This window comes from Macrobrachium nipponense, chromosome 20, assembly GCF_015104395.2.
Source record: "Macrobrachium nipponense isolate FS-2020 chromosome 20, ASM1510439v2, whole genome shotgun sequence".
NCBI lineage: Eukaryota > Metazoa > Arthropoda > Malacostraca > Decapoda > Palaemonidae > Macrobrachium > Macrobrachium nipponense.
In genome coordinates, this window is record NC_061089.1 from 51,594,246 (window position 1) to 51,621,594 (window position 27,349).

Consider the following 27,349-nt stretch of genomic DNA (forward strand, 5'->3'; position numbering starts at 1 on the left):
AAAAAAATATGAGAAACTGAGTTTGGGAGGATTAGGTCTACTCAGTTCATATCTAATCATGGCAGTTCTCAGATATGATTCAACGGAGATTGAACAACAACTTCGATATTCCTAATATTCGTTGTCAGCGCCCTCGTCCTCTACGGAGTCCATGCCAACTTCTTCGTAATCTTTCTCCAAAGCAGCCAAGTCCTCCCGGGCTTCTGTGAACTCTCCTTCTTCCATACCTTCTCCCACGTACCAGTGGACGAAGGCTCTCTTGGCATACATCAGGTCGAACTTGTGGTCGAGTCGTGCCCAGGCCTCAGCGATGGCAGTGGTGTTGGACAGCATACATACAGCTCTTGATACCTTCGCCAAGTCTCCCCCAGGAACAGAGGTAGGGGGCTGATAGTTGATGCCCACTTTGAACCCCGTGGGACACCAGTCGACAAACTGGATGGTCCTCTTGGTCTTGATGGACGCTATGGCCGCGTTCACGTCTTTGGGCACGACGTCCCCTCTGAAGAGCAGACAGCACGCCATGTACTTGCCGTGGCGGGGGTCACACTTGACCATCTGGTTAGCTGGCTCGAAGCAGGCGTTGGTGATTTCAGCCACGGAGAGCTGCTCGTGGTAGGCCTTTTCTGCCGAGATGACCGGGGCGTAGGTGACGAGGGGGAAGTGGATGCGAGGATAGGGAACCAAATTGGTCTGGAATTCGGTCAGGTCGACGTTCAGAGCGCCGTCGAACCTGAGGGAGGCGGTGATGGAGGACACGATCTGGCCGATGAGACGGTTCAGGTTGGTGTAGGTGGGCCTTTCGATGTCTAGGTTTCTCCGGCAGATGTCGTAGATGGCTTCGTTGTCTACCATGAAGGCGCAGTCCGAGTGCTCGAGGGTGGTGTGGGTGGTCAGGATCGAGTTGTAGGGTTCTACGACGGCCGTCGCGACCTGGAGTTAACAATAATATTGATGAAAAGTACCATTAGCATTGATTAACGGATTATCTAACAGACAGTGGTCTCAATTACTGTAATTAACAAAAATCTTATTAACTAAACAATAAATCGATTTTCTAGTTAAGAAATTTGCCTACTTCTTTAAGCAACAGTAACTGTATTGTTTAAATTTGCTTGAATGTCAATGGGCAACAATGAAACCCAAGAACTCTCTAGGCGAATGATGCCAGTCTACAAGAGAGAGAGAGAGAGAGAGAGAGAGAGAGAGAGAGAGAGAGAGAGAGAGAGAGAATGAACACATTACCTGAGGGGCAGGATAGATGGCGAATTCGAGCTTGCTCTTTTTGCCGTAGTCGACTGAGAGACGTTCCATCAACAGGGATGTGAATCCTGATCCGGTTCCACCGCCGAAGGAATGGAAGATTAGGAAGCCCTAGAAAGACATTATAACTCTCAATTTACATATAAAGATTATAGAAAACAGAAAAAAACATGTATTATTGTATAGGTGTAAATATATACATTATATATATATACATTATAAATAAAGGTTTTTTGCCACGAAGGAAAAATTGAAAAAGCGAGATACACACACACACACACACACATATATATAGTACCTTTTACTGATATGTAACACTATATATATATATATATATATATATATATATATATATATATATATATATATATATATATATACAACGAGAGGTTTCGTTCGAGAATCTGCTCGATTCTCCTCAATCTGATTGAGAAGGAGAATCGAGCAGGTTCTCGAATCTCGTTTCATATATATATATATATATATATATATATATATATATATATATATATATATATATATATATATGTATATATATATATATATATATATATATGATATATATATTATATATATAATATATATATAATTACACCTACAGCCGTTGTGGACTTCTTCACCATTATTATTATTATTATTATTATTATTATTATTATTATTATTATTATTATTGGCTCTATCACGTCCTCTAATTCGACTGGGTGGTATTTATAGTGTGGGGTTCCGGGTTGCATCCTGCCTCCTTAGGAGTCCATCATCTTTTCTTACCTATGTGCGCCGTTTCTAGGATCACACACTTCTGCATGAGACCTGGAGCTACTTCAGCCTCTAGTTTTTCTAGATTCCTTTTCAGGGATCTTGGGATCGTGCCTAGTGGCTCCTATGATTATGGGTACGATTCCACTGGCATATACCATATCCTTCTTATTTTCTATTTTCAGATCTTGATACTTATCCATTTTTTCCCTCTCTTTCTCTTCAACTCTGGTGTCCCATGGTATTGCGACATCAATGAGTGATACTTTCTTCTTGATTTTGTCAATCAACGTCACGTCTGGTCTATTTGCACGTATCACCCTATCCGTTCTGATACCATAGTCCCAGAGGATCTTTGCCTGATCGTTTTCTATCACCTTCAGGTTGGTGCTCGTACCACTTATTACTGCAAGGTAGCTGATGTTTCTTGCACAGGCTCCAGTGGAGGGCTTTTGCCACTGAATCATGCCTCTTTTTGTACTGGTTCTGTGCAAGTGCCGGGCATTCACTTGCTATGTGGTTTATGGTTTCATTTTTCGTATTGCACTTCCTACATATGGGAGAGATGTTATTTCGTCTATCGTACTTTGAACATATCTGGTTCTTAGGGCCTGATCTTGTGCCGCTGTTATCATTCCTTCAGTTTCCTTCTTTAGCTCTCTCTGTAGCCATTGCCAATTGTCATCGCTGGCTAGTTCTTTAGTCTGTCTCATGTATTGTCCGTGCATTGGTTTTGTTGTGCCAGTCCTCTGTTCTCTCTGTCTTTCTCCTGTCTCTGTATATTTCTGGGTCTTAGTCTACTTTTATTAGTCCTTCTTCCCATGCACTCTTAGCCACTCGTCTTCACTGGTTTTCAGATATTGCCCCAGTGCTCTGTTTTCAATGTTGACGCAGTCCTCTATACTTAGTAGTCCTCTCCCTCCTTCCTTTCGTGTTATGTATAGTCTGTCCGTATTTGCTCTGGGTGTAGTGCTTTGTGTATTGTCATTTGTTTCCTGGTTTTCTGATCTATGCTGCGGAGTTCTGCTTCGTCCATTCCACTATTCCTGCGCTGTATCTGATTACTGGCACTGCCCATGTGTTTATGGCTTTTATCATATTTCCTCCATTGAGTTTTGACTTGAGTATCGCCTTGAGTCTCGCATATATTCTTTTCCGATCGTGTCCCTTCATCTCTTGGTGTTTTATATCTCCTCCTTCCATTATTCCCAGGTATTTGTATCCTGTCTCATCTATGTGTTTGATGTTGCTCCCATCGGTAGCTTTATCCCTTCAGTTCTCGTTACTTTGCCTTTTTGTATGTTGACTAAGGCGCATTTTTTTTTTCTATTCCAAACTCCATTATGATGTCCCCAGATACAATCCTTACAGTCTGGATTAGGGTATCTATTTCCTTGATGCTCTTTACCATACAGCTTGATGTCGTCCATGAACATCAGATGGTTGATTTTGTTGCCTCTTTCTTGAGTTGGTACCCGGCATCCATCTTCTGTAGTACTTTGTCATGGGAATCATGGCTACTACGAAGAGTAGTGGGGACAGTGAGTCGCCCCTGGAAGATCCCTCTCCTGATATTAACCTCTGCTAGTCTTATTCCAGAGCTTGTAAGTATTGTATTCCAGTTGCGCATTGTATTTTTGAGGAAGCTGATGGTATTTTCCTCTGCCCATATATTTTCAGGTCATTCTATTAGCCATGTGTGTTGGTATCATGTCGAAGGCTTTCTTATAGTCTATTCCATGCCATGCTTAGGTTGGTTTTCCTTCTCCTACTGTTCTTCATTACCATTTGTCTATCAGGAGCTGGTCTTTTGTGCCCCTACACTTCCATTCTGCAGCCTTTTTTCTGTTGGTAGGGGATGGTGTTTGTCTCCTTCTAGGTAGTTGTATAGCCTTTCACTGATGATAACCTGTTAGTAACTTCCACATTATTGGTAGGCAGGTGATAGGCCTGTAGTTACTGGCTATACCTTTCCCCTTACTCTTGTCTTTTTGTACTAAGGATGTTCTTCCTGTGGTCATCCATTTGGGTGCTTGGTGATTTGAGAATACAATGCTGGAGTTGTTCTTGCTATTCGTGGGTGTAGGGCCTTGAGTTTTGAGCCAGTATCCATGGACTTCATCGGGACCTGGGGTTTTCCCAGTTTGGCATTTTCTTTAGTTGGTGTCTGACTGTGTCTGTCGTGATCTCTGTGAATCTTTGTTTTTTTTATTCTCCCTTGTGTCTTCTTTCCTTGACTTCCTGGAGCCATGTTGCATGTTTGTTGTGTGATACCGGATTGCTCCATATGTTTTCCCAGAGTCTCTACTTGGTTCGGCTTCAGGAATTTCTGGGTGGTTGTCTTGCCCCTTCTTAGTTGGCTGTTATAGTCTTTTCTGGGTTGGTTCCGAATAGTTTGTTCTGTTGGTATCCCTTATTCCTGTTCATGTACCGTTGGATCTTGTGTGCTTTGGCCCTTAAGCCTCTGTTTACATCTTCTATTGTGTTGTTAGGTCCCCTCTCTTGTACTTTGTATTTCTCGTTGAGTTCCTCCTTTGTTTTCTTGCTTCTTAGCCTTTTTTTTCTGCCATCTCTTTCAGTTTACTCAAGTCAGATCTCATCACCATGATTGCTTTTCCAGGCGCCTTTTCCAAGGAGGTTGCTGTTTTGGTTTCTGTTGGGTTGGTTGTGACGGTGGTGTTGGTGTTCGAATCCCCATCAGTTCTGCTACTAATCTGCTCCTGCATATGTCAAATTATTTGTTTCTGTGATACTGGTGGTGTGTATTAGGCCCATTATTTCATTGACCTCACTTGTTTTTCTAAACCTTAATTTCTTGGTGTTGTAGGCTTTCATGGTGGGATCTTTGTTCTCTCTGTATCTGGCTCCATCCATTGTCTAATCTTTTCTACCCATCGTCCTCTCTGTTACTTCGTCGGTGTTTCTTCGTGGGTCGTTGTTTGATACTTCATCCTCCCTGTCGTCTTCTGTGGCATCGTCTCTCAGTTCGTCTTCGTATAATTCGTTGTCGTGTGACATTTCCCTTTCCAGTTCTTCTCTTTCTGTTGGGGAGAGAGCCAGTTCTTTTTTTATGTTCCTTACTTGATCTGCCAGCCTCTGCTCTGTTGGGGGGGCGGGGTGTTGTTCCTTCCTCATTCCAGATGTTAAGCTTCTATATCCTCTCTCTCCCCGTCGGGTTTGCTTCTGATGTAGCATCTCCATATTTCCTTATTTTCTTCTCTTGTCCATTTCTTCCTTTTTGCCTCTGTAGCTCCAATCTCAGGCTGTTGATTACTTTCGTTGTGGTGATCAGTTGCTGGATGACGACCTCCCAAGTACCTGACCGTCTTCCCCTTCAATTGGGTTGAATACCTGGTTGCCGGACGAAGCTCCTCTGTTGCCAGAGGTTCCATTTACGTCGTGTCGTTTATTCCTCATTCTTTCCATCATTGCTGAGTTTTGCTATTTAACCCATAGCTGGACCCTACCCCATCAGGGATAGGTACTCATTTACAGCTGAGTAGACTGAGGAAATTATGGTAAAGATCCTTTCCCAAGGAATCACGCCGAGGAGAGCGGTCACCCACAACGACTGACCAGCCCCAAATGTTGCTTAACTTGACTTAAGTCTATTGAAGACCTAAACCAACTCCTCCACGGCGCCACACATTATTATTATTATTATTATTATTATTATTATTATTATTATTATTATTATTATTTATTATTATTATTATTATTATTTTATTATTATTATATTATTATTATTTATTATTATATTATTAAGCAGGTTTAGACCCTATTTCCTATGGAATAAGTTTACTTGGGCCATTGACTTGAAATTCAAGTTCAAAGAATATAATGTTCATTTGGAAGAAGTTACAGACGGTAATGGGAAATACAAAAAGAAGAAAAAGGAAGCATATAAATGAATAAGTAGTCAGTGATTAAAGTCAAATTCTACTGCGTTCTTGCCTAAAACTATATACTGCGCAACAAAAGTGCAACCATACAGTCCCTTAGAAAAAGTTTATCGACTATATGACTGCAACAAGAAGTAGTAGTTTATTCATTCGTATTCAATGTCTGCTACAGCAGAAAAAAAGGAAACAAACTGGAGTCATGGCATCAGTCCAACTCCTCAGCTATTTTGCAACTGCTTTCTTCTTCTTCTTCTTCTTCTTCTTCTCTCCCAGTGAGGAAACTGGGTTTATATTGCCTAAGGCCGGAGTCCGGTTGCAAGTTAGTCTTATGAATCTGCCCCAGCAACTCATGAAGGGCAAAAATGTTAAGCTATAATTCATAACGCCTTGCAACCTTGAAACAAGGATGACCTTCGAAGACAGACACGCGTTAGTGGACAGATGGAACTAAAGTAGTATCTGTGTTGGGTTCATATGTAGACATTTATTAATATAATTAGGTACATTCGTATACACTATGTTCCGAAGCAACAATGTTATGTTTCTTGTATATAAACATTTAGTGGGTAAGCCTTTTACTGAAGATATGCTCGTTTACTTGCAAGTTAACATAAGCAAAACATGTTCCAAGTTAAAATGTGATATTCAATTTAAGAGGTTTAAGCTAAAAGGCGACAGTCATATTACAGTGAAAACTAAGATGAAAAAAGAAATTGTTAGACTCTATTCATAATTAATTTGATGTTGTATTATTATTGGTTTTAAACTACTACTGTTACTGCTATAACTCCTACTGCCAGCGCTAGTACTAATCCGACTACAGCACTACTCCCACTACTAGTATTACTACTAATACCAGTACTACTCCTCCTTTTGGTACTAGTACTAGTGCCACTCGTCCTACTATTACTACTCCTACTACTAGTACTAATACTACTTCCTCTGGTACTGTTACCACACGTCCTCATAATACTACTCCTACTGCTAGTAATATACTACTATTACCAGTGATAAAAATGAACAAATCCTGACTCGACTCGGGGTGGCCAGTAGACGACAGTTGAATCACTTGGAAACGCCGAGACTCAATTAACATCAATTACAGTTGGAATGGAGAAAGTTAAATAAGTTAGTTTGTTTGCTCCTTCGTTGGCGTTTCTTGTTATACAGTCCAAGTGCTTGAGAATATCATAAGGTTCACGTAAGAAGGCGAGTGAAAAACGGGACTTGGAACGAGTACTTTCGTCGTATATTCTACATTTTCAAGTTTTACATATATTTATATATATATTTATACGGATGTGTGGGTAGTTGAATAATAAACACATTCATTTATATGCGAGTGGAGACTGCGTGAACGTCTGTTTCGAGTCCAATGAAGATTCAGTAAGAAATACTGTTTTCTTCATGTCAGTCACCGACTTAAGTGAATTTAATTGCATTACGACCATCGAGATATGTGAGACTCTGGGCCTTGCTTTTGCCCTGCCAGCCTTGAAAAGGTCCCTTGTCCTTGGCACTATACTAGCCACTGTTGGAGAATAAAACGCGATATATATATATATATATATATATATATATATATATATATATATATATATATATATATATATATATATATATATATATATATATATATATATATATATATATATATATACGTATACTATATTCTTTGCTTTAGCTTTGCCCATTTCTATATGTGGTCACCGTTCCCTGTCCTATGAGTCTTATTTGATATCTATATATATATATATAATATATATATAATATATACTATATATATATATATATTATAATATATTTATAATAATATATATAGATATATATAATATATATGCATATAGTATATTCATATATATATATATGTCTCTATAGATATATATATATAATATATATATATATATATAATCTATATAAGTTTTTCTGCTATCGTCAAAGGATGTATATGTATATTTGTGTGTCTGCTTAGTACCATGTCTTGTTACCTTCATCATCACCTGTTTAAACTACCGTCATATTTGCCCACGTTCATTTATCTCCCTTCCTTGCACTCATTCATATTAACGAATCATACATTTATTATTGGTTTACCTAATCATCGTTAACTTACCTGCAACCCTGTGCACTGATCGGCGAGCTTTCGAATGCGATCCAGCACCAAATCGACGATCTCCTTTCCGATGGTGTAGTGGCCACGCGCATAATTGTTAGCAGCGTCCTCCTTGCCCGTGATCAACTGTTCTGGATGGAAGAGCCAGCGGTACACGCCTATCCTGACCTCGTCTGGTTGAGGAAGGGAGAGATAGATGCTCTGGTTTAGAGTGGCGTTAGACCTTTCGATGCTGCGTGATTGTTCAATGTTCACTGATGAGGTGATAATCTCTCTCTCTCTCTCTCCTCTCTCTCTCTCTCTCTCTGACATACGAACTGCTCTGCGTGTACGAGTCCGTTCTGGCATCACGCCAACTGAAACAAGCAAGTGTACTCTCTCTCTCTCTCTCACGCTCTCTCTCTCTCTCTCTCTCTTTCTCTCTCTCTCTCACACACACACACAAACCCAGACATGCAATTAGAGACACTTCTACAAAGCATACAAGTCTCTTTATTTGTAGTCTACCAAAAGATAAAAAATGTGAAAGCAAATCTAAAGAAATTTCGTTTATAAAGAAAAACTCGGTTTTCTCTCTCCAAAAAAAGGTAAAAAATTCGAAAGATTTAGAGCAATAATTTGCGACAAATTTAGAGCCACAGAGCTACATTGTGTAACCTCAATATGCGCTTCCAATTTCCTGAAAGTTTATCCATTGCATCAGCCACACGATATATCTAATGACATATTACGTCACAAGCCAAGTATGTGTTTGTTCAGTGAAGCTTAGGGTTTGTTCAAAGAAGCTTAGTGATTATTTTAAAAAGCTTCCTATTTGTTCTTGATTGATGTTCAATGAAGCCTACTGTTTGCTCTAAAGAAATTAGTGTTTGGTCAATGAAGCTTAGTGTTTTTTCACAGAAGTAAAAAATAATAATAAAAAAGTTAGAATAATAGAAAAAATAAACTATATTTAAAATCTCCTGACCAATAGAATAGTAAACAACACTTAAGGTGAATCATACAAAAATTGTATAAATTAAAGAAGCGTGACAGATACCAGTGAACAATTTTTCAAGTTAATAACAAACAAAATTTAAATTTAGTATAAAAACAATTTAAAATCAGCAATAAACAGTATTTAAAGCAAAAATACAAAATATATTAAAAAAGAATGATTTAACCCTCACCGACTACAGAAGGCTCCAGATCTACGAAGACCGCCCTTGGGACGTGTTTGCCCGCCCCGGTCTCGTTGAAGAAGGTGTTGAAAGAGTCATCGCCGCCCCCGGCGTACTTGTCGGAGGGCATGGTGCCGTCGGGCTGGATGCCGTGCTCGAGGCAGTAGAGCTCCCAGCAGGCGTTGCCCATCTGCACGCCCGCCTGGCCCACGTGTACGCTGATGCATTCCCTCTGAAGGAGAAGGAAGGGTTATGAGTATTTTTTATACTGTGTTCTTTAGAATATGTAGTTTTTACTATTATTACTAATAATGTTAATATGTACTGTAGAATAGACTTTACTATATATACAACACTAATTATGTTAATATGTTCTTCAGAATAGTCTTTACTATACTATCACTTATTATATGTTCTTTAGAATAGTCTTTACTATGCTGTCACTTATTATGTTAATATTCTTTAGAATAGTTTTTCCTATACTATAACTTATTATGTTAATATGCTCTTTAGAATAGTCTTTACTATACTATCTCTAATTATGTGAATATGTTCTTTAGAATAGTCTCTTCTATACTATCACTAATTATGTTAATATGTTCTTTAGAATAGTCTTTACCATACTGTCACTTATTATGTTAATATGTTCTTTAGAATAGTCTTTACTATTCTATCTCTAATTATGTTAATATGTTCTTTACAATAGTCTTTACTATACTATCACTAATTATATTAATATGTTCTTTAGAATAGTCTTTACTATACTATCTCTAATTACGTTAATTTTTTCTTTAGAATAGTCTTTACTATACTAGCTCTAACTATGTTAATATGTTCTTAAGAATAGTCTTCACCATACTGTCACTTATTATGTTAATATGTTCTTTAGAATAGTCTTTACTATACTATCTCTAATTATGTTAATATGTTCTTTAGAATAGTCTCTACTATACTATTACTATGTTAATATATTCTATTGAATAGTCTTTAATATATTATTGCTAATTATATTGATATCTTCTTTAGAATAGTCTCTACTATAATATTACTAATCATGTTAATATGTTCTTTAGAATAGACTTTACCATACTATTACTATTATGTTAATATGTTTTTAGAATAGTATTTACTATTAATACTAATTATGCTAATATGTTCTTTCGAATAGTCTTTACTATACTATTAATAATTACGCTAATAAGTTCTTTAGAATAGTTTTAACTATTATTACTAATTATGATATGTTCATTAGAATAGTCTTTACTGTTATTACTAATTATGATGATATGTTCTTCAGTATAGTCTGTACTATAATATAACTAAATATGATATGTTTTTTAGAATAATCTTTACTGTTAGTACTCATTATGATAATGTGTCCTCTAAAATAGTCTTTACAGTGATTACTAATTATATGTTTTTAATATCTTTACTATTAATTATTAATGGTTATATGTTTTTAAAATAGTGTTTACTTATTGATAATTGTATGTTCTTAAAAATACTATTTACTATTATTACTAATATAATGGTAATAACCAAACAGGAAGAATGAAAATGAAGAAAATAGGTTATGATTATGATTACGAAAATTGCTATTATTATTATTATTATTATTATTATTATTATTATTATTATTATTATTATTATTATTATTATTGGGAAAGTAAATAACAAAATCAAACAGGCATACTACTGTGGATTTACTATCCCATTTTATAGACTCACGTGATTATGAGTTTTCTTTGGATTATATTATTATTATTATTATTATTTTTTTTTTTTTTTTTTTTTTTTTTTTTTTTTTTTGCTCTATCACAGTCCTCCAATTCGACTGGATGGTATTTATAGTGTGGGGTTCCGGGTTGCATCCTGCCTCCTTAGGAGTCCATCACTCTTCTTACTATGTGTGCCGTTTCTAGGATCACACTCTTCTGCATGAGTCCTGGAGCTACTTCAGCCTCTAGTTTTTCTAGATTCCTTTTCAGGGATCTTGGGATCGTGCCTAGTGCTCCTATGATTATGGGTACGATTTCCACTGGCATATCCCATATCCTTCTTATTTCTATTTTCAGATCTTGATACTTATCCAATTTTTCCCTCTCTTTCTCTTCAACTCTGGTGTCCCATGGTATTGCGACATCAATGAGTGATACTTTCTTCTTGACCTTGTCAATCAACGTCACGTCTGGTCTGTTTGCACGTATCACCCTATCCGTTCTGATACCATAGTCCCAGAGGATCTTTGCCTGATCGTTTTCTATCACTCCTTCAGGTTGGTGCTCGTACCACTTATTACTGCAAGGTAGCTGATGTTTCTTGCACAGGCTCCAGTGGAGGGCTTTTGCTACTGAATCATGCCTCTTTTTGTACTGGTTCTGTGCAAGTGCCGGGCATTCACTTGCTATGTGGTTTATGGTTTCACTTTTCGTATTGCACTTCCTACATATGGGAGAGATGTTATTTCCGTCTATCGTACTTTGAACATATCTGGTTCTTTGGGCCTGATCTTGTGCCGCTGTTATCATTCCTTCAGTTTCCTTCTTTAGCTCTCCCCTCTGTAGCCATTGCCAATTGTCATCGCTGGCTAGTTCTTTAGTCTGTCTCATGTATTGTCCGTGCATTGGTTTGTTGTGCCAGTCCTCTGTTCTTTCTGTCTTTCTCCTGTCTCTGTATATTTCTGGGTCTTCGTCTGCTTTTATTAGTCCTTCTTCCCATTATTATTATTATTATTATTAATAGTAGTAGTAGTTGTAGTAGTAGTAGTAGTAGTAGTAGTAGCACCAGCTGTGAGAACACCAATACCATTCTAAAAATAACAATAATAAAATAAGGTGTCTTGGAGAGAGAGAGAGAGAGAGAGTATTCATACACGAACACGCATTTGCAAGCTTACATGCATATGATAAACGTATATAGACTGTTTCTCGTCTTGACTTATAGGCTGCTGGTTCCCAAAGCCCCCATAAACCTGTACAGACACACAAGCGGGTGTCTGCTGGTCCCAAGGTCTAAAGATCACTCCTGCTTGTATATTCCAAACAAGTCTGTAACAACAGAAATATCCCTCGACTGGGAGGAAGACTACCGGCCAATACCCACCCAGTCACCAAGGTTACGGTGTCCTGCTTAACACCAAATACGGAGCAGCATGCAGAGAGAGAGAGAGAGAGAGAGAGAGAGAGAGAGAGAGAGAGAGAGGCCTTAATGGCAGGAAGGTTCACAATGCCCAGCAAACAGGTTCTTTCTTATGACCCCACACCACCCAACACACGCCCACCCACTTTACTTCCCCAGGGTCCGGTACTGTACACCCCCCATCCCCGTTCACCCATTCTCACCCTACTTCATCCCAACAGCATCAATAAATTGCTTGGTTTCTCCCCCTTCTAATTTCTCAAGCTGCCAAAGAGTTTATCCCGAACGTGGATGTTGCAAGGCTTCAGCGAAGTCTCGGTCTAACCTTTCTTGCAATCAACGGGTCATCGAAAAAACCTGAAATAAATGTCATTCCCATCATGCCTTCATAACTGTCTATAGCTCGTGAAAACCTTCATAAACGCCACATGGAAACCGCATATGTTGACCGAGAGGGCATTAATGTTCATGAGGACCTCTCGCCAAAGTCACCGGCGAAGAAGAAGATTTAGCGACAACGCCGTCCATCCCTCATAAGGAGCGTTAATATCTCTCGCAGCTTCGTCAAGCTGTCATTCCGTCATATGTCCGGCAAATGACAAAGGAGAAGCACTTGCGAATTGGAAAGCTTTGTCTTTCTTTCCTCTTTTTGCAATTGCGGTTCGACGGTCCCTGGCCAAAGGTTGCGGCGAGACGCCAAATGCATTTTTCGTTTTTTTTTTCTTCTTTAGATTTTTTGCACACTATAATCAAAGTTTCTCTTATCATATCCATTTTAGTAAAACCCGATAGCGTGTTAACGTAAATCTCTGTTTGCCTTCTCTCTGTATTTCCTTTTTAAAATTTTTTTAAAGAATAACCCAACTTTATTTGTAACCGCTATTTTCATAATAAAAAACGCTGCGGTTGCTGACGCATTGCAATAACAGGGAACAAACAACACGCATGAGCGCTGTCATTTTTTTTTTTTTAGGAAAGTTAGTTAGAATATTTCAGGAAAGGAATGATCGGATTGCAGAAATCAAGGGGTGGTAATGATTCACTTAGTGAATAGCAAAGATGGTGAATTTAGTAAAACTACCAGAATTTTTTGTATAACAATTGCTTGTTTTCTTTTCTCATCTTCAAATGAACATGAAAGAAATGAATACAAAATAAAACAAAATGATAAATAATAGAATAGATAAACATGAAAAAACCTTGTTATTTCCGAATACATTGTTTTCAGATTTCGTTCAATCTACTTAAAACGTCTGCTCCATCCTCTTTATTTTCTGAGCTGTTTCCGAAAAAAGGAGAAAGATAAAAAACAGATTAACAGTTTCGAATGCTTTCTACTCAAATACACGCTTTTAGAATATATACAGGAAATCATAAAATACACAGACGCAAGCCTTGCTTAGGCTCTGTTATATTCGAATCGACAGAAATGAAAAAGGAAAAAGCAATGTGAAATAAAAATATAAATAAATATAAAAAGCAAAGTAAATATACAATAACAAAAGCAGGATTTGTTATTCCAAATACCGTATACTTCACCATGCCTCTCTCATCCGAAAAAGAATAGTACATCTTCCATCACACCGAGAGGCCTATTCACCCTGATTTGTGGTTCCTTTCCAGCTCCTCGTTATGGTCCTGCCTCTTTTGGGAGAGACGTACCCGACAGACATCCCAACACACTCCGCTGACTGAGTTCTGACTGAATATGGGCCTTCGCAATCGCCTCCATCGATTTCACCTGTTTATCTAAACCTGTCAGATTCCCAGAGACTCGAGTTTCATGAAGACCACTTGGAAAGGGCTCCACACAGACCGGCTATTTCGCTTGTTCCATACTCATGTGGAGACGGTGGATATATTTCCTTCACCTTTTACGGTAATTATATCAAGATGGTTGATTTATTGGTATATCAAACATATATTCACTATATATATATATATATATATATATATATATATATATATATGTATATATATATATATATATATATATATATATATATATATATATATATATATAATGTGTGTGTGTATCTCAGGTACATTGAATTTGAGTTGCCATAAAACAATGAAAATTAATTGGGAATAATATAATGATTAATTAACATGTTATTCCAATATATAATTTTGAGGACCACATTAAGCTCAAGTCAGGGAGTACAATATTATATAAACGTAAATTGCACTAATAAACGCTCTGTGGATTAAACTTACTGCACAATCGCTAAAAAAAAAAAAAAATTGCCGCACTCGCCTGCTCAAACGTATTTTAAAAGTTCTCAATATTAATCTCCCCAATACTACTCTTTCTAACAGGAAGAAACATTGTTTTGCGACCTAACGTAATATAAATCTAAATATATCAACAAACAAGTGAAAAATAAGTAAACGACGAGAAACCTGTTCAGAGATAACTATCACGTCTTGATCCGGGCCTTTCGCAACGGCGTTTCACAACATCATCTGACCCGTTATCATTTCTCGATGGAAGTGAACGACGCCAAATCAGCTCGCCAGAGAGAGCTCCGGCAGGATTGGGAGGTGCTCGTTGAAGTTACCAGTGCCACGTGGCCGGTTCTCGTTTCTGTTCGATACTGGTTTGGGAACTCAATCATTCACTTTTTTTTTCTTTTTTTTTCACTCTGATATTCGTGTGCGTTCGTGCGTTAAGAACAACGCTACTCTTTTGCAGGAAGGAGAGAGAAAACGTAATAATGAACGGTGCGTTTGTGTGTCCTTTGCTTTCTTAACGAGAGGTTAATGAATGAATATAGTATGCGACTGATGTAATGCGTTGAAACCTGTTAGATCATTGCATGTAATGTGTTCATATATGTTAAATAATTCGAGCCCGAATTCGAGTGGACTTGTTCCAATCGTCATCTTTCACTTTAGCTCGAATGTAACCGGTTTCTGGTCAGGAAAGCAACTTCCTGCAGCAGTTATTTTGGAAATTCACTCAGCAACGATTTTTGGTAATGGTTGCTTGATATATGATGGTATTCTAAAATTAAATTAATCTATGCTGTACCATTTCTACATTTGTTAACTGAGGCCGGCCATATCTTAACTGGCAATACTATAAGCCATAGATATTGTAAAATATAAGTTCAATGGAAATTAGATGGGGAATCTTGGTTAATCTTTTGTTTATTTATACCTTTAAATATGTAGAAAGCCTATCATATAATTCATGTTGTTTAATGAAACATCACCGTAAATTGAGGTAACAATCATGTTTTCGTAATTCATGTAACTTAATAACAGATGACAACTTTCCGATTCCCCAATTCACATTCATGAACGAGATTTAATTTTAATTAGACGGTTTATTGGAATATGCTACTCATTTTCGTAAATATACATTTGCATACGGGTTGCTGATAGCTTGAAAAATAATGGGATTTCAAAATATTTCTAACTAAAATATATTAGTTGGTGTTAGAGAGGCATTTTGGATGGCAACTGATAACCAAAATAACAAATAACTAAATACTTTGACTATTCCTCACTCTTATAGGGATTGTTGTACAAAAGGAAAATATTAATGAACGAAATAACCAGAAAAATGAAGAAATACACAAATGAAATTAAAAGCCAAAGTAAAGAAAGTAAAGGATATAAACACTTTATGCAAAATACTTAGTATGCAATTCAAAGATAAAGTAAATAAAATAATGGATATAAACACTTTGTGCAAAATACTTAGTATATAAATGAACGGAACAAGGGGCAATATTACAAGTAAATTGGAGATGACATAATATATGAATTAAATAAATCTAGTCCCTGCAAAACGTACTCCTTCGAGTAAAAATAATAACTTTAGGCTATTTCCTGCGTGCCTTGTTGCCTATAAAAAATAACTTATCAGAATACAATTGCTTAAATGTTTAGGAAATTTTAACTCGTAATCTGATGGCTTCTTTGCTTGAGCTTGATTTTCTGGCAATTATTTCCTTGTGAGCAAAATAATACATCGATTGTTCCATTCTATACCTAAGTAGGTTGACCCGAACTTTCAAGAGAGAGAGAGAGAGAGAGAGAGAGAGAGAGAGAGAGAGAGAGGCCCTTGTCATACATTTCAAGTAACAAGTCATTCTCTTTGCCTGATAGTGCACGATCTTACCTCGTGACCAAGAGTAATTTTGGTGAGGAATACGAAACTTTCCTATTTTCAAAAGTAGCCCATCACTCATTCTTTTCAGAACATAGACTTAAACAAGCTTAAAAAAGCAAGTTAACAGTATAATTGAAGTGAGAGAGTAGGCAGACCGAATCCCACGAGAGAAACGAGAAGAAGAAAATGGATCTTAAAGAAACACGGGTGAATTTGAGATCAGTCTCGGTCACCAGAACCGGTCCTCGAGCGACTTAGTGAGACAGAGAGAGAGAGAGAGAGAGAGAGAGAGAGAGAGAGAGAGAGAGCAGTTTAACCTTGAATCGCAGACGGCTGGCGAGTAGCGATGCACTTGTCAAGGGGAACCGTCTCGTGGAACGTATAACACATAATGCATTATTACCGGCTGTTATTCTGATGATTTCTCCCTGATTACAGGGTGTATGATTGGGGCCTTATTATTCTTGGGGTTTTTGGTTGCCTGTTTTATGTTTGATCCTTTGTTTTATTTTGTTTTGAATATATATATATATATTATATATATACACATATATATATATATATATATATATATATATATATATATATATATATATATAAGCTATGAAAGTAAAAGACACCGATAAGTTATTGCTACAACTGGATATCATAAATTAACATGAATCTATTAAAATCTACTTAATTATTAAAATGATATAAAAAATCTACAAATTATTTTTCTAAAATATGAGATTTTCTAATAAGAGTATATAATTTTTAATCAATTATTTCTATAATCACCGGGATATATTATGTTGTTTCAAATTAATCTCGCCTTTTGCCAGCAAGGGCTCTTGCCAAGAAAGAATGCACCGGAAATACCATCAATGCAAGTGAAACAAATAAAAAAATAAAACGGAAAGTAGATGAATTAATGAATATATTGTATCACCCCTTTTCAAACCATAATGAAAAAGTACACACCTGATAATAAGTTTCAGATTAAACTGAAGCAGCAAAGTTTCTCCAACCACCTCCCCCCCCACCCCACCAATAAAAATCTGAAAATATTTTGCAGACCATAACCATTGCATATCCGAAAATGAAGCAGAATTCAGCAAAAAAAAATCTAAATTTAGACGAACAGGATTAAAGGGAACAATTAATCACATTTTCTTAGAAAACCAAATGAAATCGAAGTAAGGAAACAGTATCGACAAGAATATTTTATCAAGTTTGCACGGAAAAGCAAAATTGAGGTTCAAGTGAACGAGCGGAACCGAAGAGAATATCGCGCCATGTTTTACATGGAAAAGCAAATGAAGTCTGAGTAAACAAGCAGAACCGAGGAGAATGTCTCACCACGTCCAAATAAACAAGCAGAACCGAGGATTTTATTTCATCGTGTCTCGGTAAACAAGTAGAACCGAAGAGAATATCTCGCTATGTCTAAGTAAACAAGCAGAACCGAGGGAAATGTCTCACCATGTTTGCTTGGAAAACAAATGAAGTGTAAGAGACTATCTCACCATGTTTGCTTGGAATTAACAGGAGCAGCGACTGGCGAAGGTGTCCCCGGTCTCCTGGGTTTACAAGTCAGCACTCGGAGCAGACGGGATCTCCGGGCCGGTTTATATACCTTATGATCATGTGACCTGGGAGGCAGGGTGGCCGGCGGCAGCTTCAAGGGGTACAGTGGTTGGGTTGAGTCGGGTTGAATCTCGGTCGTGTGGGCGTTAGTTGGGTGAGCAAAGGAGGGGGAGGTGGAGGAGCGGGAGAAGGAGAAGGGGGAGGAGGACTAGGGCGTGTTGCCTAGGCTCGGGCACGCGGGCAGAGAGAACCCCGTCGCCAGCGCTTTGGAGGTGGATGGAAGACGCCCGCCTCGGCGAATGGGTAGCTAAACTTTGCATGCCGGCGTATGTCTTGTATTCCGGTTTGCATGTATTGTAAGCCACGTTGCATGTGTACTCTGTGCTCTGTTGTGAATCCATATATACGTAGATATTCTGTGTACGTATTCTACCTCCCACTGTAATTGTTTCCCTGGTTTTTGTGTGCTTGTTATGTGTCGGACTGTATGAGAGTTGCACGACCAGGTTCATGGGAATTCTATTTCTGTACCACGTGACTTCTATCTGTGTATACACGTTCTGTGCGACGTGGCTGGCTCATTCATCGCTAGTTGTATGCGTATTCTATTCATCGAGTTATGCCTAGCCTATGTAGCAGCGTACGCCCATTCCATATCTCTAAGTATGCGTACTCTATGCAGCGTTATATGGCCTTTTAATACTCGGGTGTACACTATTTATTTAGAATAATACCGCATCGAAGGGGCAGCGTAGTCTTTTGGGCACTGGTGTCAGGTCAATTCCTGTGCATGCGCATCCTTTTCTCCAGAGAGCTTGCATTCGACAAACTAGGTTATGTCTACTTCATGCACAGGCGTGAGCGCATCTGTTGCATATTTGTGTGCATTCACACTTGGGATGCACTGTAGTTTTTGCCTGCTATATCTGCAAGCAAAGCTAGTTAAAATAAGTCGTACTTTAGTTCTTGTTGATAATTATCTTATTAATTTCAAGGAAGATTGATTAAACTGAGCCAGACAGGACTTTGGGGTTGAAAATGTAATCTCGCAAAGGATTGTGAAAGTTAAAGCAATTCGCTGAATCCCAGTACCCGCCTTTATGAGCTTGCGAGGGGCACTGACCTAAAAGAAGTCATGTATTCATTTTATACCTTCCTTAAAAGGCTTTAGGTTTGTGTCTTTATATATATATATATATATATATATCATATATATATATAATATATATATATATGTATATATTCAAATTATTCTTTTTAGATTTATACGAGTATTTTGCTTTAAAATATGATACATCATACTGATTTTTTTTCACTTTTAAATGAAATGGCATACTTGTAAATTTGTTATTTTGCTTATGGTAAGGCCAACTCATTGAAAGTTATTCCCTGTCTGAAAAATTTAATGCGTGCTTGCAGCAGTTTGATGGGAATTAGAAGAAAAATATGAATTCCATTCGATTGCAAGCACTTTCTATCTACATATAATTACATGAAAAAACTGACCTATCTCTAAATGGAAAAATACAGCTTTTAGGCAAAAGTTTTATGATGCTAGTTTATTGTTATAATTTGATAGGACTTAGTGACTTATAAGCCTGAATATCGTAGTATCGCCAACTTTCAGTTAATAATGCAATTCAAAATGGCTGGCAGTAATCAAGTGCCTATATATGGAATGGACTCAGGTGAGATCATTAACATTATCTCCTGACTTGAACATGATACCTGCAGGACTGGTTGATAAGCTCGAAGTAGGGTGCACAGAAACAGTAGTCACTGGTGTCTGCCTGTAAGAATTGCATATACGTAATAGTCACCACTGCTTTACATGTAACGGTATGTGTACTTAATAACGGGTACTGCTCACCTGCATAAGTAGTTACGGCTACTCTCTACTTGTATGCATGGGATAAGAGTCATAATGACTTGTGTTTTACCTGTATGGGTATGTGTGCATGATAGTTACTAGTGTTCACCTGTATATAGTAGCCAGTCACGTGTCTTACCTGTATGATTGGAGTAATCTGAAAATTTCCTTGTATGTCCAGTTATGCAGTGAACGCTATGCGAATTTTTATCATTCTGTAGACAGTAATCAGCCCCTTTACCTCTTTCTGCATTTGTACTGTAATTGTTTGCTATTTACCTGTCCATTTCAGCTGTAATCGTTTTAACTTTCAGGGTTTTTTGAAATTCTTCGTTTCCTATTGATTACAGTTGCATTGGCAGTGCTTCGATAACGTCGAAATCCAGAATACGAGGCAAAGAAGGCAAAGGTAAAAATGGCCTCAATTGATTTAATATTTTCTCATTTACAATTCAACTTATTTTTCTTTCATGTATATATATATATATATATATATATATAATATATATATATATATATATATATATAGATATTATATATATATATCTAATTATATATATATAAAGTATAAAATATCCATGCTTGCTGTAGAGTAGAACATTGAGAAATCGTCCAGTGACCTATATAAAAATCTAGTTACTGTTGCAGATAAAATCATGGCTTTTTTTTTTTTTTGTCCAGCATTCAGATATGTTTAGGATTGTTGTTTTATTTGTAAACTTTAAAAGCTTATAGCTAACAGGCTTCACGGTGGACATAGGTTGATCAACAGAGGAAGACTTGGTTACGTAACAACCATAAAGAAAAATTCTCAGAGAAGCATCAATGGCCACTACAACACACACACACACACGCACATACAAAGAAAAAAATGTATACATTGTAACCACCTGTCTCCGGACCTTGGCGTGTATGAAGATCCGTCCTTATTAGGGATTAGAGTCACCGTACGAGATAACATTTCATGAATATATGTATTCTCATCGTCTCTCGTGATGTCGTCAAAAGCGTTGCTTCAGACTGTAAAGAAATGAGGACTTATCCGAGTACATCTTGTGAATGTGTTGGGTGAGCACCTTTCGAATTTCTTTTCAGGTAAATCCTCAGTGAACACTTTTCGTATATATTCTAAAAAGGTTATAAGTAGATCGTTAGTGGATATTTGAAATGGACGGTATGTGAAAGTTTAGCTTAAATATCTTGAGGATGCCTTGAGTAAATGGTGATGTAAATTAAGTGTAGTAAATAAATTTGATTCATCACGTATCGGGGCTTTACATGATCGATATCACAGTTCCTCCAGAGATGGAGAGATAGATAAAGAGAGCGACTTACTCTCTGAGAGAGAGAGAGAGAGAGAGAGAGAGAGAGAGAGAGACTGCTGTCGTAAAAGATTCTCAGCTCGCCTAAAATGAATAGATAGTAACGCGATAAGGAAGGATATTGAAGGTGACTGGATTCAACGTGTGTGGTCCAGAATATATTCTTTTTTATTAAATACTTCTTAGCACTTTACTTAGGCTGATCATTTCCATCTGCTTATTTTTTGTTATGATGGATATAGGACCGTGCTGAAATTAACACTCATCAGTTTTATAAAACAGTCAAAAGTCCAAGGTTTGTGTTTTCCTAAGAATAAAAAAAAAAAAAAAATAAAAAAAGGAGACGTATTTAGAGCATGTGTTCTTCTTGACATTTATACGAGTGCCCCCTCACACAGCTTGACGATTGTCTCCATTCTCTCCTCTCCATTAAAAGAATATAGTGCTTATGTAAATCATCACACGCCTGGAAAAACTGTCACAAAAGAATTATGAGTTTTTTAATGTTGTTCCAGCATGTCGATGATCTCAAAACAAGAAGAAGCTGTATTTTCAGGGTGCAAAACTATTAAGTTGTTAAAATCTCTTCCTCACTATGAACAGTATTTAGAAATTGATCAATATATAAAGCTTGTTTTGAGAAAGGAAGCTCAAATCCGTTGCTTATTTTGAATTCATGGTTAAATGTTCGTTAATGTTAAACTTATATTGTAATAATAATTCCCCAGTACTTGTGAAGTCTTGTAGGCATTACAGAAAATGTAGAAATAGATACTACCTAAGGTAATGTAATTTTACTTTTCATTAGAATTTTCGTCTTTTTTTTCTTGTTTTGTGTATCTGGGCACAAACAACTGAAATACTATACTGTGAAATTTCGGTAATTTATGTTTCTCGATTCTTAGGCATAAAATCGACGGCGAATCTAACAGAAAGAATGCCGGTTTAATAAACAAAAAAGTTGAAAAGGCTAAGCACCACCCGACCTTTAATCTGTAGCTTATCGCGGCGCATAGTTACCTCTCTTAGCTAATGGCCATTTCATTGGCGATTTCTGGCCGAAGGTGACTGGTGGATTTCCTTCAGCAGCAGCTAATAAAAATACCTAAGCCTCTCGCTCAGTTATCGGTTCTCTGATACCATAAAAGGATCTACCTTCTGAAATCCTTATAAAAACACCTGGACTACTATTCCGGTAGCATACTGTAAAATAACTACTAACTGTATCCTTCTCCTTTAAATTATTGTAAGCTTAAGATGGGTAGAATAATATATGTACCTTGCTCGAGATGGTCAAAATAAATGAAGCCCCAATATCCACGTCCATTAATGCTCAAGATTCACGTACTAGGTTTCGTATAAACTCGTTTTTACACAACGTTCATGTCTTCTTTTAAAATATTTTCTAAAACTTGAATAAACAAATGGTTTTTAAATACTCATTATTCAAAATTTTCCTTCACAGAGTTACCAGTTTATCTACAGTGGTGTAAGAGGCATATTCTTAACGAAGGAGTCTGGAATTATTACAAGACAAGCTATTTATATTTACCAATAATTTGAACCATAAGATCTTATCTTTTAAAATTTGGCGCCTATACATATAATAAAGTACCTATTTTGAAGTAGTTTTTAAGCGATATTGACCATGAATGTCCACATAAATCCAACTTTTTTGTAAGTATTAGTGCTCACACAATTGGCTACAAAGGAGGATCGTTACGTCAGAATAAATGGTCAGAAATAATGGTGACCATCATGGATTGAAAAATCCATAAAATACTGCATATGTAGATGAAGTTCATATTCCAATAACCCTACACTGATTCTCTATACATTTAATAATTGACACAGTTTAAGAGTGAACACCTCTCAAGTAATATCTGTAGATATTTAAAAAAATGTTAAACCTTTTTTTTTCAGAAGTGACACCTGGCACCTGAATCACTAAGGCAACAACGCGAGCGGAAAAACGTCTGCACCTCCCATTCATAGACACGATTGATGACATCATCACAGTTAAAAGGAAAACATTTCTGGTATGGACATACGGTACACGAGAGTTTGATATTATTTCTTTAATTATATTACATTCTGGCTATTGATAGTTTGTATTTAATATGTGCTAAACAATTTCATTATACTCACACAGATACATACATACATAACCATCTGACCAACCCGACAGTGCCCGGGGAAATCTCTTAAATGATAGTCTACTCGTAGCGAGAGGGAAAAGGAAAGCTAAAGGGGATGGGGAAGGAAAAGGGAAGAGGAGGGGAAGGGGGAGGGGAGGAAGAAGGGAGAGGGGGGGAAGTTTTGAGTTGTTCTTACTACTGACAGTTCTAATTTTTTTAATGGGAACATTTACCCTTGGCCTAGTCGTGGTTGAACTGACAGATATTACTGTAGTGAGTGTCCATTTTGTCTAGGTATTACTGTAGTGACTGTCCCTTTTATCCAAATAATTACCATAGTGACTGTCCCTTTTATTTAGGTATTACTGTAGTGACTGTCCCTTTTATCCAGGTATTACTGTAGTGACAGTCCCTTTTATTTAGGTATTACTGTGGTGACTGTCCCTTTTATTTAGGTATTACCGTAGTGACTGTCCCTTTTATTTCGGTATTACTGTGGTGACTGTCCCTTTTATCCAGGTATTACTGTAGTGACAGTCCCTTTTATTTAGGTATTACTGTTGTGTCTGTACGTATTATTTAGGTATTACTGTGGTGACTGTCCCTTTTATTAAGGTGTTACTGTTCTATCTGACACCTTTTACCAGGTATTAGTGTACTTTTTGTCCCTTTTATTCACATATTATTGTAACGTTTTTTCTTTTTATTCAGGTATTTCTATGCTCTCTGTCCCCCTTTAACCAGGTATCCCTGTGCTATCTGTCCCTGTTACCCAGGTATCACTGTGGTGACTGTCCCTTTTATCCTGGTATTACTGTTTTGTCTTTTCCTTTTATAAAGGTAAATGTCCTTTTTTTCCATGTATTACTGTGGTGACTGTCCCTATCATTTAGGTATTACTGTACTGTCTGTCGGTTTTATCCTATTATCCAGTTATTACTGTGAAGACTGTCCCTTTTTTTCCTGATATTACTGTTCTGTCTGTCCCTTTTATCCAAGTATATAATACTTTGGTAACTGCCCCTATTATCTAGGTGTTACTGTGACGGCTGTTCATTTTATCCAGGTATTACTATTCTGTCTGTCCCTTTTATCTAGGTATCATGTGTTGACTGTTCATTTTATCCAGATATTACAATCCCTTTATAACTGTGGCGACTGAAAAAGATTTTCAATAATTTATTTCTATGGTCTCAAATACATGGAATGATGCATGATAAATCCGTAGAGGTTTTGGGGGTCAAACTGAGTTTTCTTTAAAACTGAGAAAAGTGAGGCCAATTGGCAAGCAATTGGTTATTATGTATGGAAAATGGCCAAATTCGGACAGTTATCCGCCTATATTGCAAAAAAAAAAAAAAATAAAAAAAAGCCCCGAATGATAAATCTATAGCCTTGGGTATTTTTGGGGTCAAACGAACCTTTCCCTAAAAAAGAAAAATATAAAAATACAGCCTATTGGTAAGCAGTTGGTCACTATGCATGGACAATGGCCACATTTAGAAGATTTATTATAATCCGCTCATATTGGCGCGGGGGGTGGGGGGGGGCGAAAAGAAGGCCTTTGTGGTAAGGCCATAGCCTTTATGTATATATATATATATATATATATATATATATATATATATATATGTCTATATATATATATATATATATAGATATATATATATATATATATATATATAGACATATATACATATATATATATATATATATGCATATATATATATATATTTAAAAATCTGGAGTAACAGGCCAAAGAAGTAGTAAAATGTACTGTAAAATATTGGCTATAAAGTCTCATTTTTTCCTTCATGCTATTAACTATAAATATATTTATTTTGCATTGCTAATTGTGTGATATTGACAATGTTTATAGATGTAAAGCCAACTTTTTTTGTAAGAACTACTTTTCACACAATTGGGTTCAATGTTAGACGGTTGTCTGAATAAATGCCTTCATGGTTTGAGAAATGCATAAAATACTGCATACGATGAAGGAGTAGACAACCGTTTGGTAATATTTGTAATACTTTAAAGTTCTTATTGTTTTCAGAAGTGGCATCTGGCAACTCAGTCAGCTTTAGTTACGAAGGAGTGAGGATGCGTGTCTGCAGATCCCCATTCATAAAAAATCGATTGATGACCGGCATGGACAGGAGTTACACGATCTTTTATTGTTATTTTCTAAATAAATATTTTATTTTCTCCCTATTGTCAGTTTGCATTTATCACTTTCAAATGACTTTTGAGACATATATATAAAAATGGGTTAAAGCTGGGAAGAAGAAGATATGTGTATATATATATATATATATATATATATATAATATATATATATATATATGGTATGTATATATGTCGTATATATACCTTATATATATATATATATATATATACTATATATATATATTAATAAATATATTATATATATGTATATATATATTATATAAACGTACATAATTGACCTCCGCTGTGTGAAGGATGGATAGGTTAGTTTTATTGAATATGTTGGTAAAAATAATATTATTGATAACAATAATGCTTGAGATGAGAAATTCTAGTAACGTGATCATTCAGTACATCATTACTCTCAGTTAAGGAAAGTCACATTTTTACAGAAATTATAGTTCTCTGTTCTCTCTAAACTGTAGTTAGTTAGTGAGACTTATTGTGTTATATAATAACAAATGCAATAGTTCCCCAATCGTTGATGGCAATATTAAAAAAAACTTCTTCATATAAGAGAATGTTTTAGAATTAAAAATTAGGAAGTAACTTGACAAGAAAAAATAACAAGTTCCTACAGCATCTTATAATAAGGCTGATAACATCATGATTGTGTAAGTATCTCTCTCTCTCTCTCTCTCTCTCTCTCTCTCTCTCTCTCTCTCTCTCTCTCTCTCTCTCTCTCTCTCTCTCTCTCTCAAAAGAAAAAAAGAAAAATAATAACAATACATTGGCCCTCCTCTCACTTAATCATGACATGAGAATAATATTTATTTAATAATTAGTGAGTAAATGATTTTTAACGAGGTATATGAAAATCTTTGAAATAATAATAGTAATACATATACTTAAATGCGTTACATAATATATATATATATATATATATATATATATATATATATATATATATATATATATATATATATATATATAATAATGTATGCTAGCTCTGTTAGCTGAGAGATAAAATTCTAATTTTCCTATTTATTAATTCAATTTTTCACTAAATTATTGATAATGATAATACTCCTATTTTAAAAATAAGCTAAAAAGAAAGAAAAAATTAAATTAACAAAAATTGGAAAAACGGCAAACAGCAACGCATAAACTGGAGGAACCCGACACAGTTTCCTCTTTTTTGGCGGGAAATTTTCTGTCCTCTGATTGGCTGCAGATGTCATTATCTGATTATGCTATGACATCATAAAAGCGTTGACTTGTGTCCCTAGGGATCTTACTCTCGAAAGTCTTTTATTAACCATACCTGGAATTTGTGCATATGTCTATTATCACAAAGTCATAAATTCTGAATAGAATATTTTAATATAGACTTGACATGGAGAAATGTCTATAATTCCGAATTGTTCGATATTTTTCGTCGCCAAAGAGTTACCAGTTTTTGTATTTATGGTACCGAGGGAGCGTTCTTATCCAAGGATTCTGGAGTAATAATAAAATAAAAACCACATTATCTAATTTTTTCTTTAATGCCCTTTAATAAGGATATACCGGTGTAGAAATACTTGCTGTGTGACACTGATAATGAATATTGACGCAAACCCAAATTTTTAAAAGAATTATCGTTCATACAACAGGCTACAATGGAGGTAGGTAACTTCAGAATAAATGGCGAAAAAATCTAATTGGTTACTTTGTCGTTCGAGAAATACTTAAGATATTGTGTGTGTAGATCAAGTTAGCTTTTCATTAAACTACCAATGAATATTTATATTTAATATAATAACAAGCTATAAGAGTAGACACTT

At 36.2% G+C, this 27,349-nt stretch overlaps 1 protein-coding gene and 1 long non-coding RNA gene across 3 annotated transcripts in view; one reads left to right on the forward strand and one right to left on the reverse strand.

Annotated features, from left to right (window-relative positions):
* Positions 1–18,120, reverse strand: part of LOC135225819 (tubulin alpha-1D chain-like) — an 18,532-nt gene extending 412 nt beyond the window's left edge. The window contains exons 1-5 of one of the 2 annotated variants that reach the window (XM_064265347.1): positions 17,964–18,120; positions 9,204–9,426; positions 8,035–8,207; positions 1,246–1,374; positions 1–933 (exon numbers count right to left, since the gene is read on the reverse strand). The exon at positions 1–933 is cut by the window's left edge and continues 412 nt beyond it. In XM_064265347.1, the coding sequence (XP_064121417.1) occupies positions 112–933; positions 1,246–1,374; positions 8,035–8,207; positions 9,204–9,426; positions 17,964–17,966 (1,350 nt within the window). In that variant the 5' untranslated portion in view covers positions 17,967–18,120 and the 3' untranslated portion in view covers positions 1–111. Of the gene's footprint in view, positions 934–1,245; positions 1,375–8,034; positions 8,208–9,203; positions 9,427–17,919; positions 17,943–17,963 lie in introns of those variants that run through there. The other variant, XM_064265353.1, reaches the window with a different exon arrangement.
* Positions 18,121–18,170: 50 nt separating this feature from the next.
* LOC135225832 (uncharacterized) lies at positions 18,171–25,558 on the forward strand. The gene is made up of 3 exons (XR_010317097.1): positions 18,171–18,327; positions 23,140–23,255; positions 25,411–25,558. It is a non-coding gene; the product is annotated as an uncharacterized LOC135225832 (long non-coding RNA).
* The last annotated feature ends 1,791 nt before the right edge of the window (positions 25,559–27,349 follow it).